This window comes from Suncus etruscus, chromosome 9 (genome assembly GCF_024139225.1).
Source record: "Suncus etruscus isolate mSunEtr1 chromosome 9, mSunEtr1.pri.cur, whole genome shotgun sequence".
Taxonomy (NCBI): Eukaryota; Metazoa; Chordata; class Mammalia; order Eulipotyphla; family Soricidae; genus Suncus; species Suncus etruscus.
Genome location: NC_064856.1, coordinates 58,022,595 through 58,039,315, shown reverse-complemented (window position 1 = coordinate 58,039,315; position 16,721 = coordinate 58,022,595). Strand labels below are relative to the sequence as shown.

Below are 16,721 nucleotides of genomic sequence, written 5' to 3'. Positions count from 1 at the left end.
GCATATAGAGATACTACAGAGAGAGAGAGAGAGAGAGAGTGAGAGAGAGAGAGAGAGAAAGTTACAGGCTAATCTTCTTGATGAACACAGATGCAAAGAATCCCAACAAAATACTAATGTACAGAATCCAGCAACTCAAAAAATAATCATATGCCTTGACTAAGTGGCATGCAAGGATAGTTTAACAAATCAATCAACATAAATACTTCATAAATAAAAGAAAAGAAATAAAATAAAAAGTATGATCATATTAATAGATGCAGATAAAACATTTAACAAGATCCAGTATCCATTCATGATAAAAAGAAAATAGATACTTTCCTCAATATAGTCTAAGCATTTATCACAAACCCATACCAAACATTATACTTAATGGGGAAAATTAAAACTTTTTATCTAGATTAGGCACAGGACAAGGATGCTCATTCTCACCTCTTTTATTCAGTATAGTACTGGATATAGCATTACCATAGCATTTAGTCAAGAAAAAGATATCAAGGGCATCCAGATAGGAGGTAATGAAGTCAAGCTCTCACTATTTGTGGATGGCACGATAGTATATTTAGAAACTCCTGACTATAAAAGAAAGCCCTTAGAAGCAATAGATTTGTATAGTAAAGTGGAAGGCCACAAAATTAATAATTGCTTTCCTATTGGAAATAATGAGATATTTATAGAACAATCCCATTCACAATTGTACCTCAGAAGATTAAGTACCTCAGAATCAGCTTAAATAAAGAAGTGAAAGACCTATGCAAAGAAAATTATAGAATGCTAGTTCAAGAAATTAAAAAATACATAGAAATAATTAGAAATACAGCCTCTGCTCCTGGATTGGAAGGATTAATACCATTAAAAAGGCAATACTTCCCAGAGCTTCTTACAAATTTAATGCAGTTTGTACAAGGTTTAAAAATAATATCGTTATTTAAACACCATGATAACAAGAATGACTGTAGTTGGGTTTCAGTCATAAAAAAAAAAAAACCTCCCTGCTTGACCAGTGCAACATTCCCACCATCAATGTCCCCTATCTCCCTCCCATCCCACCCTTGTCTTTATTCGATACAGACATTTTACTTCTCTCACTCATTAACATTGTCATGGTAGTTGTTAGTGTAGTTATTACTCTAACTACACTCACCACTCTTTGTGGTGAACCTCACATCCTAAGTCGGTCCTTCTGGCTCTTATCTCTGGGCATTATTACAATAATGTCTTTTTTTTAAACCATAGATAAATGAGACTATTTTGCCTCTATCTCTCTCCTTCTGACTTATTTCACTCAGCATAATAGTTTCCATGTCCATCTATGTATAGGAAAATTTCATGACTTCATCTCTCCTGATGGTTGCATAATATTCCACTGTGTATATGTACCACAGTTTCTTTAGCTATTCATCTGTTGAAGAACATCTTGATTGTTTCCAGAGTCTGGCTATTGTAAATAGTGCTGCAATGAATATAGGTGTAAAGAAGGGAATTTTATATTGTGTTTTTGTGTTTCTAGAGTATATCTGTAGGAGTGATATACTGGATTCGAAGCTCAATTTCCAGTTTTTGGAGGAATCTCCATATTGTTTTCCATAAAGTCTGGACTAGACTGCATTCTCACCAGCAGTAAATAAGAGTTCCTTTCTCCCCACATCCCCGCCAGCACTGATTGTTCTTGTTTATTTTTTTTGTTTGTTTGTTTGTTTTTCTTTGTGATGTGTGCCAGTCTCTGTGGTGTGAGATTGTACCTAATTGTTGTTTTGATTTACATCTTCCTGATAATTAGTGATGTGGAACATTTTTTTTCATGTGCCTTTTGGCCATTTGTATTTCTTCTTTGAGAAATTGTTCACTTCTTCTCCCCATTTTTTTGATGGGGTTGTCAGTACCTTGTATAGCTTAGATATTAGCCCTTGTCTGATGGGTATTGGGCAAATAGTTTCTCCCATTCATTGGGTGGCTTTTGTATCCTAGTCACTATTTCCTTTGATGTGCAGAATATAGTCCTATCTATTTATCTCTGTTTCCACTTGTTTGGAGAGTGCTGTTCCCTCCTTAAAGATGCCTTTGCCTAATAACTTTTCACAAAATGCTGAATACTTCCAGAAAAGTTGTTACTTAGACATAGTTTGAGACTTGAAGCTTGTGTTAAGTTTTTTTAGGTGCCACTAGAGAAAACTTTAGTCTAGAGATAATTTTTTCTAATAATCAGGTAAAATTCTTGTATGAGTGAATAATTCATGAGTGCCCATGAATTATAAGATTTCCTATTTTGACTAATAAGAATGCAAACTCTTTTGGCTATGTAATCTTGGCTGTGAATCTTTAGTGAATATTCTTTATGCTTTTTCATGCTTCACACCCGGACCCCCAATTTTCAACCATCCATCCCCAGTTTCAGTTAACTTCTTTAGACACATGTACTTAAAAGTACTCTGCTGAAGAATTATGAGGAATCTTTGCAAATCTCCAAACTTTATTCATGTATAGTTTTCTCATCTTTTGTAATCTTTTCTTGAACTTTGTCAGCTTTCTTTAACTTCTGTTTCTTATCCTTAAGCCAGGGACTTCCATGTTTGTTAAGATTCTGCTTGCTGGCCTGGAAATTCTCTGAACAATAATTTATTTATTTTTTAATAATATCTTTATTTAAACACCATGATCACAAACATAACTGTAGTTGGGTTTCAGTCATAAAAAGAACTCCCCCCCTCACCAGTGCAACGTTCCTACCACCAATGCCCCTTTCTCATTCCTCCCCCACCTCCCGCCTGTATTCGTAACAGGCTTTCTACATCCCTCACTCAATGACTTTGTTATGATAGTTCTCAATTTGTCAGTGTAAGTCTGATTTTGTTATTACTCCATCTGGGGCAAAAGTGGAAGTCCAAATAAATGTCTTGAGAACAAAATGAACTATCATCTGTGATTGTCTTTTAATGTATTGCTTGCCCTTAATTTACATAGAAATCTTTCCTATTTTTCCCAATTCACATACCGTATATACTCGAGTATAAGCTCACCTGAGTATAAGCCAATCCCCCTAATTTTACCCTAAAGCCTGGGAAAACTTAGTGACTTGAGTATAAGCCAAGGTAGAAAATGCAGCAGCCACTGGTAAATTTCAAATAATAAAAATATATACCCAAAACAATTACAGTAATTGAGAAATTAATAGGTTAAATGTTTTTCTATATTTATTGCTAAAGACAAATTGTAAACTAGCATCAATAACTTTAAAACTAAATAAATTGCAGAAAACCATAGCTTAACACATAATCAAGCTAAATCACAAAGGTTAAAATCCTTCAAAACTGGATTCCTCTTCTTCATCATCTGTATGCCCAAACATAGAGAGATTCAGCTGTGATTCAGATGTGAAGATATCAGTATAGACATTGTCATCATCACTGAATTCACAGATATCATCACTGTTGTCAGTCTCATACAAAATGTAGAACATTGTGGGCTAAATAGTTCAGTGGCTGGGGCTGAAGAGATAGCATAGTGGTAGGGCATTTGCTTTGCAAGCGGCCAATCCAGGAAGAACCTGGTTTCGATTCCCGGCATCCCATGTGGTCCCCAAAGTCTGCCAGGAGCGATTTCTGAGTGCAAAGCCAGAAGTAATCTGAGTGCTGCTAGGTGTGGCCCCAAAATAAAACAAAACAAAAAAAAGTTCAGTGGCATACAGTTCAGTTCAGCCACTTACCTCTTCAGCTCAGCCGTGACTTGTAGACTGAACCGAAGCACTCCCTCCACCAGCAATATTTATATTTTGGTCACCATTTCTTTTTTTAATTTTATTTTATTGAAACATTTGGGATCTACAGAATCCTTCATAGTTAAATTCTAGATAATCAGTGAGTCAGGACCTTTTCCACCAGCAGTGTCAACCTCCTTCTACCAATGGACCTAGAGTGCATCCTATACCACAACCCTTTATTCCTGCCCTGCCAGTATAATAGATCCTTTAAGTTTAAACTGTTAAAATTTAGGTCCCTTGAATCTATTATTGTTGGCTTTGGCTTGGATATTTAGTTATTTCCCCACCAATGCATCTAAGACCACTTGGCCTCTGGACCCCAGCCTTTTTTTATTCCTTTCCTCTTAGTTTTATAAAAAAAAAAAAAAAAAAAAAAAAAAAAAAAAAAAAAAAAGAGGGAATATGTGGTAAAAAAAAAAAAAAAAAAAAGTAATCCATGTCCCAAGGGTCTATGAAAAAGGTGGTAGCCCCAATTTTAAAAAGTAAAAAATATAAAAAAGTTGTGGTTGTGCCAGTGTTTTTGCTGCTGTTATTCCTTTTTTTTTTTTTTTTTTTTGCATAAGCACAGCAAAATATGGGGAACTAGAAAGGAAAACCTTTGGTCTAAAAACAGAGACCTTATCCATGAAGCATCCTGACATAAGACCAAGTATAGGTTCCAGGCATACTAAGTTGTCTCACCTCCAAAACTTTCTCTGTGGTCCCAATAAAAGCTTTTCATAATCACGATTGTTACTGTCAAGTTTCTGTAGTTAGAGATCCTGGTTTCTCTATAGATCGTATGTCGATTTTAGGGTGCTGTGGAGCATCTTCTGGTTTCATATAACCACTGATGGCAATGCAGAAAACCCTTCCCTGAAAGCAATTTATTGCTGTTACCAGGTCATCAGGGTGTCATGAACCCACTCTGGAGCAAGTCGATGCCAGGGCAGCATTAGGGCCTTCCCTGATGGATGTCTGATTCCTGGTACTGGTGTAATAAATGAGATCCAAGGTTCAGGGGTGAATGGCCAATGCCCAATTTTCTGAAGTCTAAGCCAAGTCACTATGTCAAGTGTTTGGGGTGCAAGGTTCCATTGCAATATAAAATTTATATGTTCCTATCTCTATTAGATAAGAACTTGTTTTCACAATTAAGGTTTCCCCATTTTAATATGCCTATACAGAAAGGAACAATGCCACAAGGTACTACTAGTGCAATAGAGGGTAAAAATAACAAGCTAAGTAATCCTGATAACCTGGTTCTAACATGAACTCAGAACACTAGAGAAACTTATCTACTAGAATTTATTACTAAATATATATATAAAAATTGAGAAAACTGCTGCTACATAAGAAGATAGACAATAAGAGTTATACCTATTAAGGACACATATAAAGAAATATTCAAAGAAGATATACATGTCCCCTTTAAGTCTTTTGAAATATTCTTGTGGGGAGATAAAATCCAGAGCACAGTTTTAGCCTATGACATGCTCTTGTGGGGACTGAAAAATAGCTCTCAATAATCACATACCAGGAAATGTCCTCGAGCTGGGGTCTTCTCAGAAACCGAATATGGTAGTTAGCTATAGTCCACAATGAAAGGGAGGTAGGGAAAAAGGGGCCACTGAGAGCAAATCAGCAGCAGTGGTGATGGCAGATTCTTCTTGGGCTAAGGCAAGGTGGGCTGGAAATTGTCTTTTTGCTTTGGGAGCTGGTTGGCAGCTGGCTGGGGTGGAACATTCCAGTTCCTGAGGAGTTAAGAACTGAGGGTAAAATGATTAAATGGGGGAAATTAAAAGGATTAATTTGGGGGTCAGAGAGTGAAAGGCTAGAAAAGGATTTGTAATATGGTAAGCAGAGTGGGGGAAGGACAATATACAACATAGACAGACATTATGTATGTTACAGATGGACGTTAGACAGACATTGAGGTAGCCAATACATAAATTCATGAGTACATATAGACACTGAGGATCAATCCATGGTGACAACTGAAAAACTAACCTAGTGGAATGGACTGGGGTGCTTAAAAAAGTATAAAGCTGGCAAGTCAGATGGAAAGGTTTTCCATTTTCTAGGCCAATCATCATTGGGCTGGTCACCATTTCTTTTGAGGTGTAGAAGCTTCTTAGTTTGATGTAATCTTTGCTTCCACTTGCTTGACCAGTGGTGTTTCTTCCTTAAAGATGCCTTTAGCTTCAATGCCATGGAGAGTTCTGCCAACTTTTTCCTCTAGACAGATCTGTTATAAAGAACTTTAATCCATTTTGATTTGACTCTGGTGCACAGCATTAAAAATAGGTCCAAGTTAATTTTTTTTTTGCATGTAGATGACCAGTTTCTCAATTATTCTCTTATTCTTCATATTTCTTGTTATTTTATCAAAAATTAATTAACAATGTACTTGAGGACTTATCTCAGGATATTCAAGTCTATTCCATTGATCTGAGGGGGTGTCTTTATTCTAATAATATGCTGATTTAATTACTATCATTTCATAGTACAGTTTGAAGTTCTGGAAAGTTACTCCTCTGTCTCTCTCTTTTTTCTTTTTACCAAGTATTGCAGCTGTTTCTGGATGTTTATTGTTCCATTAATATTAGAAGTTTTTGATGTATTTATTTGAAATATATGATGGATATCCTTGTAAGGATTGCATTACATCTGTATAGTGCTTTGGTGGAGTATTGGCATTTAAATGATGATAATCCTCCCAATCTATGAACAGGGTAATTCTTTCCATTTTGTGTGTGTGTGTGTGTCCCCTTTTATTTCTTAGAGTAGCATTTTGTCATTTTTTTTGTATAGTTCTTTTCACCTCTTTAGGTAAGTTGATTCCATGATTTTCTGAGGCACAATTGTAAATGGAATTTTTAAAATTTTTCTTTTATTATTTGTATATAAAAAGCATAGAATTTTGCATATTAATTTTGTAGCCTGTTACTTCACTATAATAATGTATTGTTTCTAGAAGGTTTTTTGTAGTCTTTAGGATTTTCTAAATATAGTATTATTCCATCTGCAAATGATGAGAGTTTGAATTATTCCTTTCCTTATCTAGATGCTCTTGATATCTTTTGCCTAATTGCTATGGGAAGTTCTTTCAGTACTATATTCTAGAAGTGGGGAGAATAGGCTATTTTGTCTTGTATCAGATCTTAGAGGAAAGGATTTAACCTTCTTCTATTGAGTATGTCTGTTGTGGGCTTGTGGTGAATGGTTTTGATTATATTGAGGGAAGTTCCTTCAATTCACATTTTGTTGAGAGTTTTTATAATTATAGAGCATTGTATCTTGTCAAATGCTTTCTCTGAATCTGTTAATATAATTATACAATTTTTATTGATGTGGTATATTATGCTGATTGACTTAAATAATTAAGCCATCCTTGTGTCTCTCGAATAAATCCTACTGGTTTATGGTATATGATTTTTTAAATGTATTGTTAGATTCTATTCTTAGAACTTTTGTTGAGGCTTTTTGCATCTCTTTATATCAAGGATATCTGCCTGTAATTCTCTTTTTTGGTGGTGTCTCTCTCTGCTTTTTCTATCAGGGTGATGTTAGCTTCATAGAAACTGTTTGGGAGAGTTTCTGTTTCTTCAGTTTGCTGGGAGCCTCAAAATTATTGGCAGGAGGTCCCATTCAGAAGTCTGAAAAAATTTATTAGTGAATTTATCTGGGCCTAGTCTTTTGTTTTTGGAAAGCCTTTTTAATTAAAATTTTATTTAATTTTATTGTAATAAGATCTATTCAGGTATTTCAGTTCATCTTGATTCAATCTTGAAGTTATTGGAGTCCAATAATTTATTAATTTCTTCTAGGTTCTCTCATTTTGTGGCATAAAGAGTATCAAATGATCTCTAATTATCCTTTAAATTTCTCTGGTATCTGTTGTGATACCACCTTTTCATTTCTGATTTGATTTATTAGGGCTATCTCTCTCCATGTGAATCTTGTTAGTGGTTTGTCGATCTTTTATATTTTTTACAAAGAACCAACTCTTGCTTTCCTTGATCTTTAGGATGGTCTTCTAGGGTTTCAAGTTTACTAAGTTCTGCTCTAAGTTTTATATGTCTTTCCTTCTGCTTGCTGTCAGCTCATTTTTTTTGAGTCATTTTCAATTTCTTAAGCTGTACAGTTACTTATTTACGCTTTGTTTCTTGCTGATGAATGCTTGCATAGCTATGCTTTTTCCTCTTATACTGCTTTTACTATTCCACAAATGTTTTCATTCTCAGTTATTTTCAGGAATCTTGTGATTCTCTATTTTTCCCATTGATTGTCCAGTAGTAAGTTGTTTAAATAGAGGTTAAAGTTATTTATCAATTTCTGTTTGTAATTCACATATTTTTAGTGCATCATGGTCTAAGAAGATAGTTGATACAATTTCTATCCTCTTGATTTTATTGAAGTATATTTTGAGACAGTGTGTGGTCTATCTGTTCCTGTACACTGAATAAAAATGTGTATTCAGCTTTTGGGGGATGAAAAGCCATTTCTTTCTTCAATGCCAGTATATCCTTGTTGAGTTTTAGTTGATCTATCAAGAGGTGACAGAGCATTGTTGAAGTCTCCAACTATTATTGTGTTGCTATTAATGTCTTTCTTCAAGTCTGTTAGCAATTGTAAGTATTTTTCTGGCCCTCACTGGGTGTATATAGGTTTAGTAGTATGATTTTTTCCTGATGTACATATTCCTTGATTATTAAAAAATGACCTCTGTCTTTTACAACCTTTGTGAGTCTGAAGTCTATGTTGTCTGTAATTAATATGGAGACCCCAGCTTTTATAAGGGAATTGTTGCTTGAAAGATTGTCTTCAACCTATGATTTGAGTCTGTGTTTGAGCTGACTATTCAAATGGGTAAATAGGTTTCTTGCTAGCAACCACATGTTAGGTTCAATTTTCTCATCCATTTTGGCACTCTGTCTCTTAATTGGTGCATTTAGTCTATTGACATTGATAAAGATCATTGTCATGTAATTTCATGCCATCTTTTTTTTTTTGATGTGTTTGTGGGGTTTGTCCTGCCTTCAAGTTTCCCTTTCAGTTCTTTCAAAGTTTGTTTCATATCTGGAAGATTCCTGAGTTGTTATTTACCTATGAAATTGTTGTACCATTCCTTTAAATCTGAAAGAGATTTTTTTCTGGGGGTAAAGTTCTCTTGGTGTGGCGTTCATTTTGTTGATATTTTTTCACTATATCCCACCACTGCCTTTGGGCTTGGAAGGTTTTTTGTGATAAATCTGTTATAAATCTTAAGGATGCTCCTTTGTTTGTAATTTTATTTTTGATCTTGCTGCTTCAGTATATTCTCTCTCTCTCTCTCTCTCTCTCTCTCTCTCTCTCTCTCTCTGGTTTTCATAATTTTGACTAGGATGTACTTTGGAGTATTTTTCATTTGGGTCTCTTTTAGCTGGTACCTTCGGACATCCAGGATGTCATTACATGTACTCTTCAGCTCTGAAAATTTCTCCACAATAAATGATGTCTTTGACTGTTGCTTCTTCATAAGGATTTTTCCTTCAGCTCACTGGGACCCAGTGATTCTTATGTTGTTTCTATTGAATTTATTTCAAAGTTCCATTGGTTCTTTTTATTTCTTTTTTATATATCTTTATTTAAACACCTTGATTACAAACATGATTGTAGTTGGGTTTCAGTCATGTAAAGACACCCTCCCTTCATCAGTGCAACGTTCTCATCACCAAGTGATTTCCTTCCTCCCCACCCCCTTCCCACCTTTTTTTCTTCAGCTCACTGGGACCCAGTGATTCTTATGTTGTCTCTGTTGAATTTATTTCAGAGTTCCATTGTTTTTTATTTCTTTTTTATATATCTTTATTTAAACACCTTGATTACAAACATGATTGTGGTTGAGTTTCAGTCATGTAAAGAACGCCCCCTCCCCTTCACCAGTGCAACATTCCCATCACCAAGTGATTTCCTTCCTTCCCATCTTCCCACCTCACCCCTAACTGTACTCTAGACAGGCTTTCTACTTCCCTCATTCATTGTGATAGTTCTCAATGTAGTTATTTCTCTAACTGCACTCATCACTCTTTGTGATGAGCTTCATGTAGTGATCTGGAACTTCCAGTTCTTCTCTCTTTTGTCTCTGAAAATTATTTCGAGAATGTCATTTATTTTTATTAAAATCCATAGATGAGTGAGACTATGTACATGGGCCATTCTCCAATATAGACCACATGCTGGCACATAAATTATACCTCCATAAAATCAAGAGGATAGAAATTTCGCAGGCTACCTTTTCTGACCACAAGGCTCTGAAATTAGATGTGAACTACAAAGGGACACAGAAGAAGAACATTAATAACTGGAAATTAAACAGCCTGCTACTGAACAACCAGTGGGTCTGAGATGAAATCAAAGAGGAAATAAAAACTTTCCTGGAAAAAAATGACAATGAAGACACAAACTATCAGAATCTATGGAACACAGCAAAAGCGGTACTGAGAGGAAAATTTATAGCTTTGCAAGCACACATCAGGAAGGAATAAGAGGCATACCTGAACAGCTTAATGATGCAGCTTATAAAATTAGAAAATGATCAACAAAAGGAATCAAAAATAGGGAGACAGAAGGAAATAACAAAGCTGAGAGCAGAAATCAATGAAGTGGAAACCCAAAAAACAATCTGAAAGATCAACAAAAGTAGAAGTTGGTTTTTTGAAAAAATAGAAAAGATTGATAGACCATTGGAAAAACTCATAAAAAAGAGAGAAACTTGATAACTCATATTAGAAATGAAAAAGGGGGATATCACTACAGATATTGCAGAAATTCAAAGGGTAATCAGAGACTACTTTGAGAAACTCAATGTCACTAAACATGAGAACCTGGAAGAAATGGATAAATTCTTGGACTCTCATAACCTTCTATGGTTGAGTAAAGAGGATGTAGCATTTCTAAACACCCCCATCACTATTGAGGAAATTACAATGGTAATTAAATGTCTGCCCAAAAAGAAAAGCCCAGGCCCAGATGGATTTACTAATGAATTCTTTCAAACTTTTCAAGAGGAACTACTACCAATTTAAGCCAGGCTCTTTCATGAAATTGAAAAAAATGGGAACATTTCCAAACAGCTTTTATGAAGCCAACATCACCTTGATACTAAAACCAGACAGTGATGCTGCCAAAAAGAAAATTACAGACCAATATCCCTGATGAACACAGATGCAAAGATCTTCAACAAAATCCTGGCAAACAGGATCCAATGCCTCATCAAGAAGATCATTCACTACAATCAAGTAGGTTTCATCCCAGGGATGCAAGGATGGCTTAACATTTGTAAATCTATCAACATAATAAACAACATCAACAACAAGAAAAATAAAAATGACATGATCATACCAAAGATGAAGAGAAAGCATTTGATAAGGTCCAACACCCATTCTTGATAAAAAAAAATAACAAACCTCTCAGCAAGATGGAATGAAAGGGCCTTTCTCAATATAGTTAAGACCATCTACCACAAGCCAGTGGCAAATATTATCCTCAATGGAGAAAAACTAAAAGCCTTCCCTCTAAATTCTGGTACAAGTCAAAGTTCCATTGTTATCTGTTCATTCATTTAGAGAATTTTTTTCTATCTTCTGTTCATTTATTTTGAGATTTTTTTTCATCTTCTGTTGTTGTCTGGAGATTTTTTTGCATTTTATCTTCTATCTCACTGATAAGGTTCTCAGCAACTGGTGAAGCCTTCAGTGGATTATTTTCATTTTGCCTACTAAGTTTTCATTTGTGACAATTCTGTTTGTATTTTCTTCATTTCTACTCTCCTGCCCTCCTCTGTCTAACTGGCAGTATGTTCTGTTGTGTCTTTGAGTTTGTTGAACAATATCAGCATTTTTACTCAAATCCATTTAGGAGAGGTTATACAAAGGAATAGTACTGATTGAGTCTGCAGGATTGCAGTACTTACCCACAAGGTGAGGTGGGTTTCTGCACTGCTTTACCGTAGTCTGCACTGCTTTACTTGTAGTCTCAAGGTGCTTCTCTCCTCTGTCACTGTCAGTCTTTCCTATTGCAAGGCAGTTTATGTGGTTGGGATATTATTTTGCATTTCTCCATATAAGCTTGGGTTTTCTTGGGAGGCCATGTTTCTGGGCGTCTACTCTACCTGTGTGGGTAGGCTGAAGTTCATTCTTTTCCATAGATCAGAACACAGTGTACCACTATTTCTGCTGCTGCATGCTGATCTCACTTCTGTTCTCTTGGTTGGGTATCTGCACCTTTGGATGTAGCATTTACCTGTGTATCTTAATTTCTATTGCCATCATCTATTAGGTGTTTTATCTGCTATGTTTCTTTATATCCCACATATGAATGAAATCATTCTGTCTGTCTCTTTCCCTCTGAAAACTCATTTTACTCAGTATGATACTCTCCAGACCCATCCAAGTATCAGCAAATTGCACGACTTTATCTTTTTTTAACTTCCAAATCATTTTCCATAGTGTATTTGTACATGGTTTTTTTGTTGTAGTCTGTTTCTGAGTACTTGGATAGTTCCCAGATTTTAACTATTGTGAATAGTGCTGCAATGAACATAGAAATGCATATGTCTTTTATGTATTTTGTTTTTGTGTTATTGAGATTTATTCCCAGAAAAGTAATTGCTGCAGCATATGGAAGTTTCTTTGAGGAATATTCATATTGTTTTCCCAAAAAAGGCTGAACCAGTCAAAATTACCACCAGTAGTGAATGAGAGTTCCTTTTCTGCTACATCCCTACCAACACTGGATGTTGTTGGGTTTTCTGATGAGTCCTATTCTCTGGTGTGAGAGTACATATAATTGTTGTTTGATTTGTATTTCTCTGATGATTAATAATATAGAATTTTTTCATATGCCTTTTGGGCATTATTTTTCATTGAGCAAGCTTCATTTCTTCCCTTCTACCCATTTTTTATGGAGTAACATTTTTTCTCTTGAGAAGTTACACAAAACAGTCACCTTCTTAGAAGTAAATATAATCAATAAACCTGGTAATTCTTACAAATTTTTATAAATCCTTTAAAAAAGAAAGACCTTGCTAAGGCCTCAGTGATAAAGTGCATACCTATATGTATGAGGCCCTGCATTCGTCCCTGGCACTCCTTTCCACCCTAATCCCCACGAAAGTATCCATAAATGTCTACAAGTTTTATATCTGTATAAAATAGACAAAGGTTGATAATAAATATCTTTATTTTAGAAAACAACTCCCCCAAGCAAAACCAAAAAAATTTATAACAATTTTTGTTCATTATTTAATGGCCGCTTTCATGTTATAACAGTGAGCTAAGTATTTGTTAATAAGATTGAATGACATGCAAAGTAAAAAATATTTACATTTTGTTGCTGCTATTCTAGCTACTTTAAGAGTTCCTTTAGGGGGCCGGGAAGGTGGCGCTAGAGGTAAGGTGTCTGCCTTGCAAGCGCTAGCGTAGGACGGACCGCGGTTCGATCCCCCGGTGTCCCATATGGTCCCCCCAAGCCAGGGGCAATTTCTGAGCTCATAACCCCTGAGCATCAAACAGGTGTGTCCCCAAAACAAAAACAAAAACAAACAAACAAACAAACAAAAACAAAAAACAAAAAGAGTTCCTTTAGAAGGGGCCGGAGAGATAGAATGGAGGTAGGGTGTTTACCTTGCATGCAGAAGGACAGTGGTTCGAATCCCGGCATCCCATATGGTCATCTGAGTCTGCCAGGAGCGATTTCTGAGCATAGAGCCAGCCCTGAGAGCTGCCAGGTGTGATCCCCAAAAAGAAAAAAAAAATCATTCTTTTAGAAAACAGAATTTATAAAAAGTACATGCTTCTTCCCCCCATAACATACTCTCTCTCATTCCACTACTATCCTCCCTCATACATAGATTCCAGGCAATATCTTAAAAACTTTTAGTGGCTTTTGCGGCCTAAGTGGTAGCATAGGGCATAAGGTGTCTGCCTTGCGTGCACTAGCCTAAGGACGGACCGCAGTTCGATTCCCCGGTGTCCTATATGGTACTCCAAGCCAGGAGTGATTTCTGAGCGTATAGCCAGGAGTAACCCCAGAGTGTCACCAGATGTGGCCCAAAAACCAAAACAAACATACAAACAAAATCCCAAACACCTTTTAGTGACTTTTTACTGCATATAGGAAAAAAAAATAAACACATTGTCTACTGTTTCTTTACAATCAAGCACCAACTAGCCCTCCTCTATCGAACGTCTCCCCTTATCATTTGTGCTTTCCCTTTCATAATACTTCCAATGCTATTAACACCAAGAGATTTGTTATTCTGTGCTATTACGAGCTACCAAGTCTGCAAATACCATTTGTTCTATCTGTTCTGGACTACATACCCCTATCTATCATCCCTGTTCAGACATTTGGACTTTATTTTAATGTTACATCTTCAGAGAGTATATCTGCAGTAAAAGTTCCCTTCCTGTGTAACCTCCTGTAGTGGGGAGTAGCCTCTTTAACCCTTGATATTAAATTATAACTATAGTGTGAACTCTTTGAGGGAAATACTATATCTTACTGTTCAGTATACCTCTAGAATTCTCCAATGTATCTTGCATCTGATAATAAAAAAATTTTAATGAATGGGTTAGTTGTTGACTATTTTCTGTTCTTTCTAGATATATGTATAGGTATATGTTTATATTATATGACATTTTTAAATCCTCATTTATGTAAATTTTGTACTCTCTTTAAATATATAATTTTAGGAAATGTACCTTGTGATGGAGCTTTGTGAGGATGGTGAACTCAAAGAAATTCTATATAAAAAAGGGCATTTCTCTGAGAATGAGACCAGGTGGATTATTCAGAGTCTTGCATCAGCTATTGCATATCTGCACAGTAATGGTAAGAAGAGAATTAACTAGTTCATCTCACTAATCCCTTAAATGCGGACTTCACTTTTGTTTAAGGATAATTGTATTCTAGATTCATGGTCATAAACAGAAATAATCTATTCACATCAATTGAATAAGAAAATATAAATTCTACTATTATAGATTTTATTTTAAAAAAACTAAAAAAGATTAAGATACTATTGATTTAGTTAAAATGAGGCAGGTTGACAATTGCATTGAAAATACATAAACAAGACAAGGTACTAGTAAATAGTTTGTAAAGCACTTAATACTATTGAATCAAAAGTAGATAATGATATAAGTAAAATTAGACAGTCTGAAGAGATAGTACACTGGATGAGGCCCTTGCCTTACACATGAAAGACCACTGTTTTACCACTGGCACCCCATATGATCCTGAGCCTCACCAGGTGTGAGCCCTGAGCACAAAGAAAGGAATAAACTCCGAGCAGAATTAGATGTAATCCAACAACCCCACACCTATGTTTATATAGCCTAAATTTTTGTATATATATATATTTTTTTATATTGTTTTTAGGAGTTAATTTTAGAGGAAATTACCATAACTAAATTAGGAGACAAATGTAGAGAGGCTTCTCTTATATTCACATAGATCCTGTCCATTACCAGCATTCCCTATAGGAGATGTAAATTAGATGCAACAGATGAATTTACATTCGCATATCATTCTCATCCAGAGTTCATAGTTTTTACATTAGGGCAATACATTGTTGGTATTTATTTTATGGTTTTTGACAAACAGGTAACATGTTTTCGTAATTATAATGTAATTATTTTGCTGTATTAAAATTCAACTTTAAATTCTTACTACACTGATACTTTTTGCTCTTCTTTGGTATTTCTGCTGCTGATTTTCTTCATACTCCTTTTTTGTCCTTCAAGATAAGTTTGGTTTACATGTAACTTTAAGACCATTTCACTTTACAGGTGAGAAAAAAAGTTCCAGAAGGTAAAGTATAAGGTTAAATATGTCAGAGCCAGTACTGGAACTGATTCAAGAGATATTTTCTAAGTTCCTACTTTATTGTGGTTCATCCTAGAATAACAAAGATTAAAAGATAAAACTAGTGGGAGACTGAATATAGAAAACAAATTATAATTCAACATGATTTCTCTAGTGGAGAGCCATATAAAGTGTAAGGAGTATGGCAGTATAAATGCCTCTTTTGATTTGCAGACCCAGAAAAGAATTCACAGAGGATGCAAGATTTGAGCTCAGGAATACAAACAGACCAATAGAGAGGTGGGCTTTTCATGTAGAAGGAAGTATTTTTGCAAGGGTGGGAAGCCAAAAGTTTAATTATACTCTCATTTCTCTACAGTAAGCTATAAATTAAGAATATTTTCAAACAGAATCCTAACAGGATTTTTTTATGGAATTTAATAAGATTATTCCAGCAGAATTGGGAATAACAAAAGTAAACAGTGATAAAGAACAGTAGAACCATAAGGGAGACTTGTCTCCTAAGAGTCAAAAAATATTATAAAGATATGTGAATTTAAATTGTGTGGTATTTTTGTAAAAAACAACAATAAAAATAATAAAAGTTCTGAAAAACAAAGTATGGGAACTGTATAAGAGAACTATAAATGGCAATGTATATTGGCAGTCCAGGGCTCTTTCTAATACATTTTTCCAGAAATTATTCAAATAAAATTTTAAGCCTAGGGAAATAGCATGATGAATGAACAAAATTTATTATTTACAAAAGAAATCTTTGGCACATATTTATTTGCATGTATAGAAAAATTCTACCTGACATTAACCTAGTCAACTGGAGATTCAACAAGATTTTTTTTTATTTCAACATATGGAGTAGTTAAGTGTGCGCTCAGGTTCTAGAAAATATACTAAAATAGGTCCAATTTGGAACCGAGTTACAATATGTTAAATGTTTCTGTAGGTAATGTAGGTAATTTCTTATATAAAAAGAAGCAATTCCCTCTCTGAAGACCTAAATATACTGAAAAATTTTCCCAGATTATAATTTTAGTCATCTTCCTCCTCCACAAGTACGTAACCTTGGACAGCTTTATTTTCCACATTCCACATTCATTTTCCACATTCATTTTCA

At 35.0% G+C, this 16,721-nt stretch overlaps 1 protein-coding gene across 1 annotated transcript in view; it reads left to right on the top strand.

The window, feature by feature from the left end:
* Positions 1–16,721, top strand: part of STK33 (serine/threonine kinase 33) — a 116,465-nt gene that overhangs the window by 33,058 nt on the left and 66,686 nt on the right. The window contains exon 5 of the mRNA XM_049780662.1: positions 14,476–14,614. Within this exon, the coding sequence (XP_049636619.1) occupies positions 14,476–14,614 (139 nt within the window). The remainder of the gene's footprint in view (positions 1–14,475; positions 14,615–16,721) is intronic.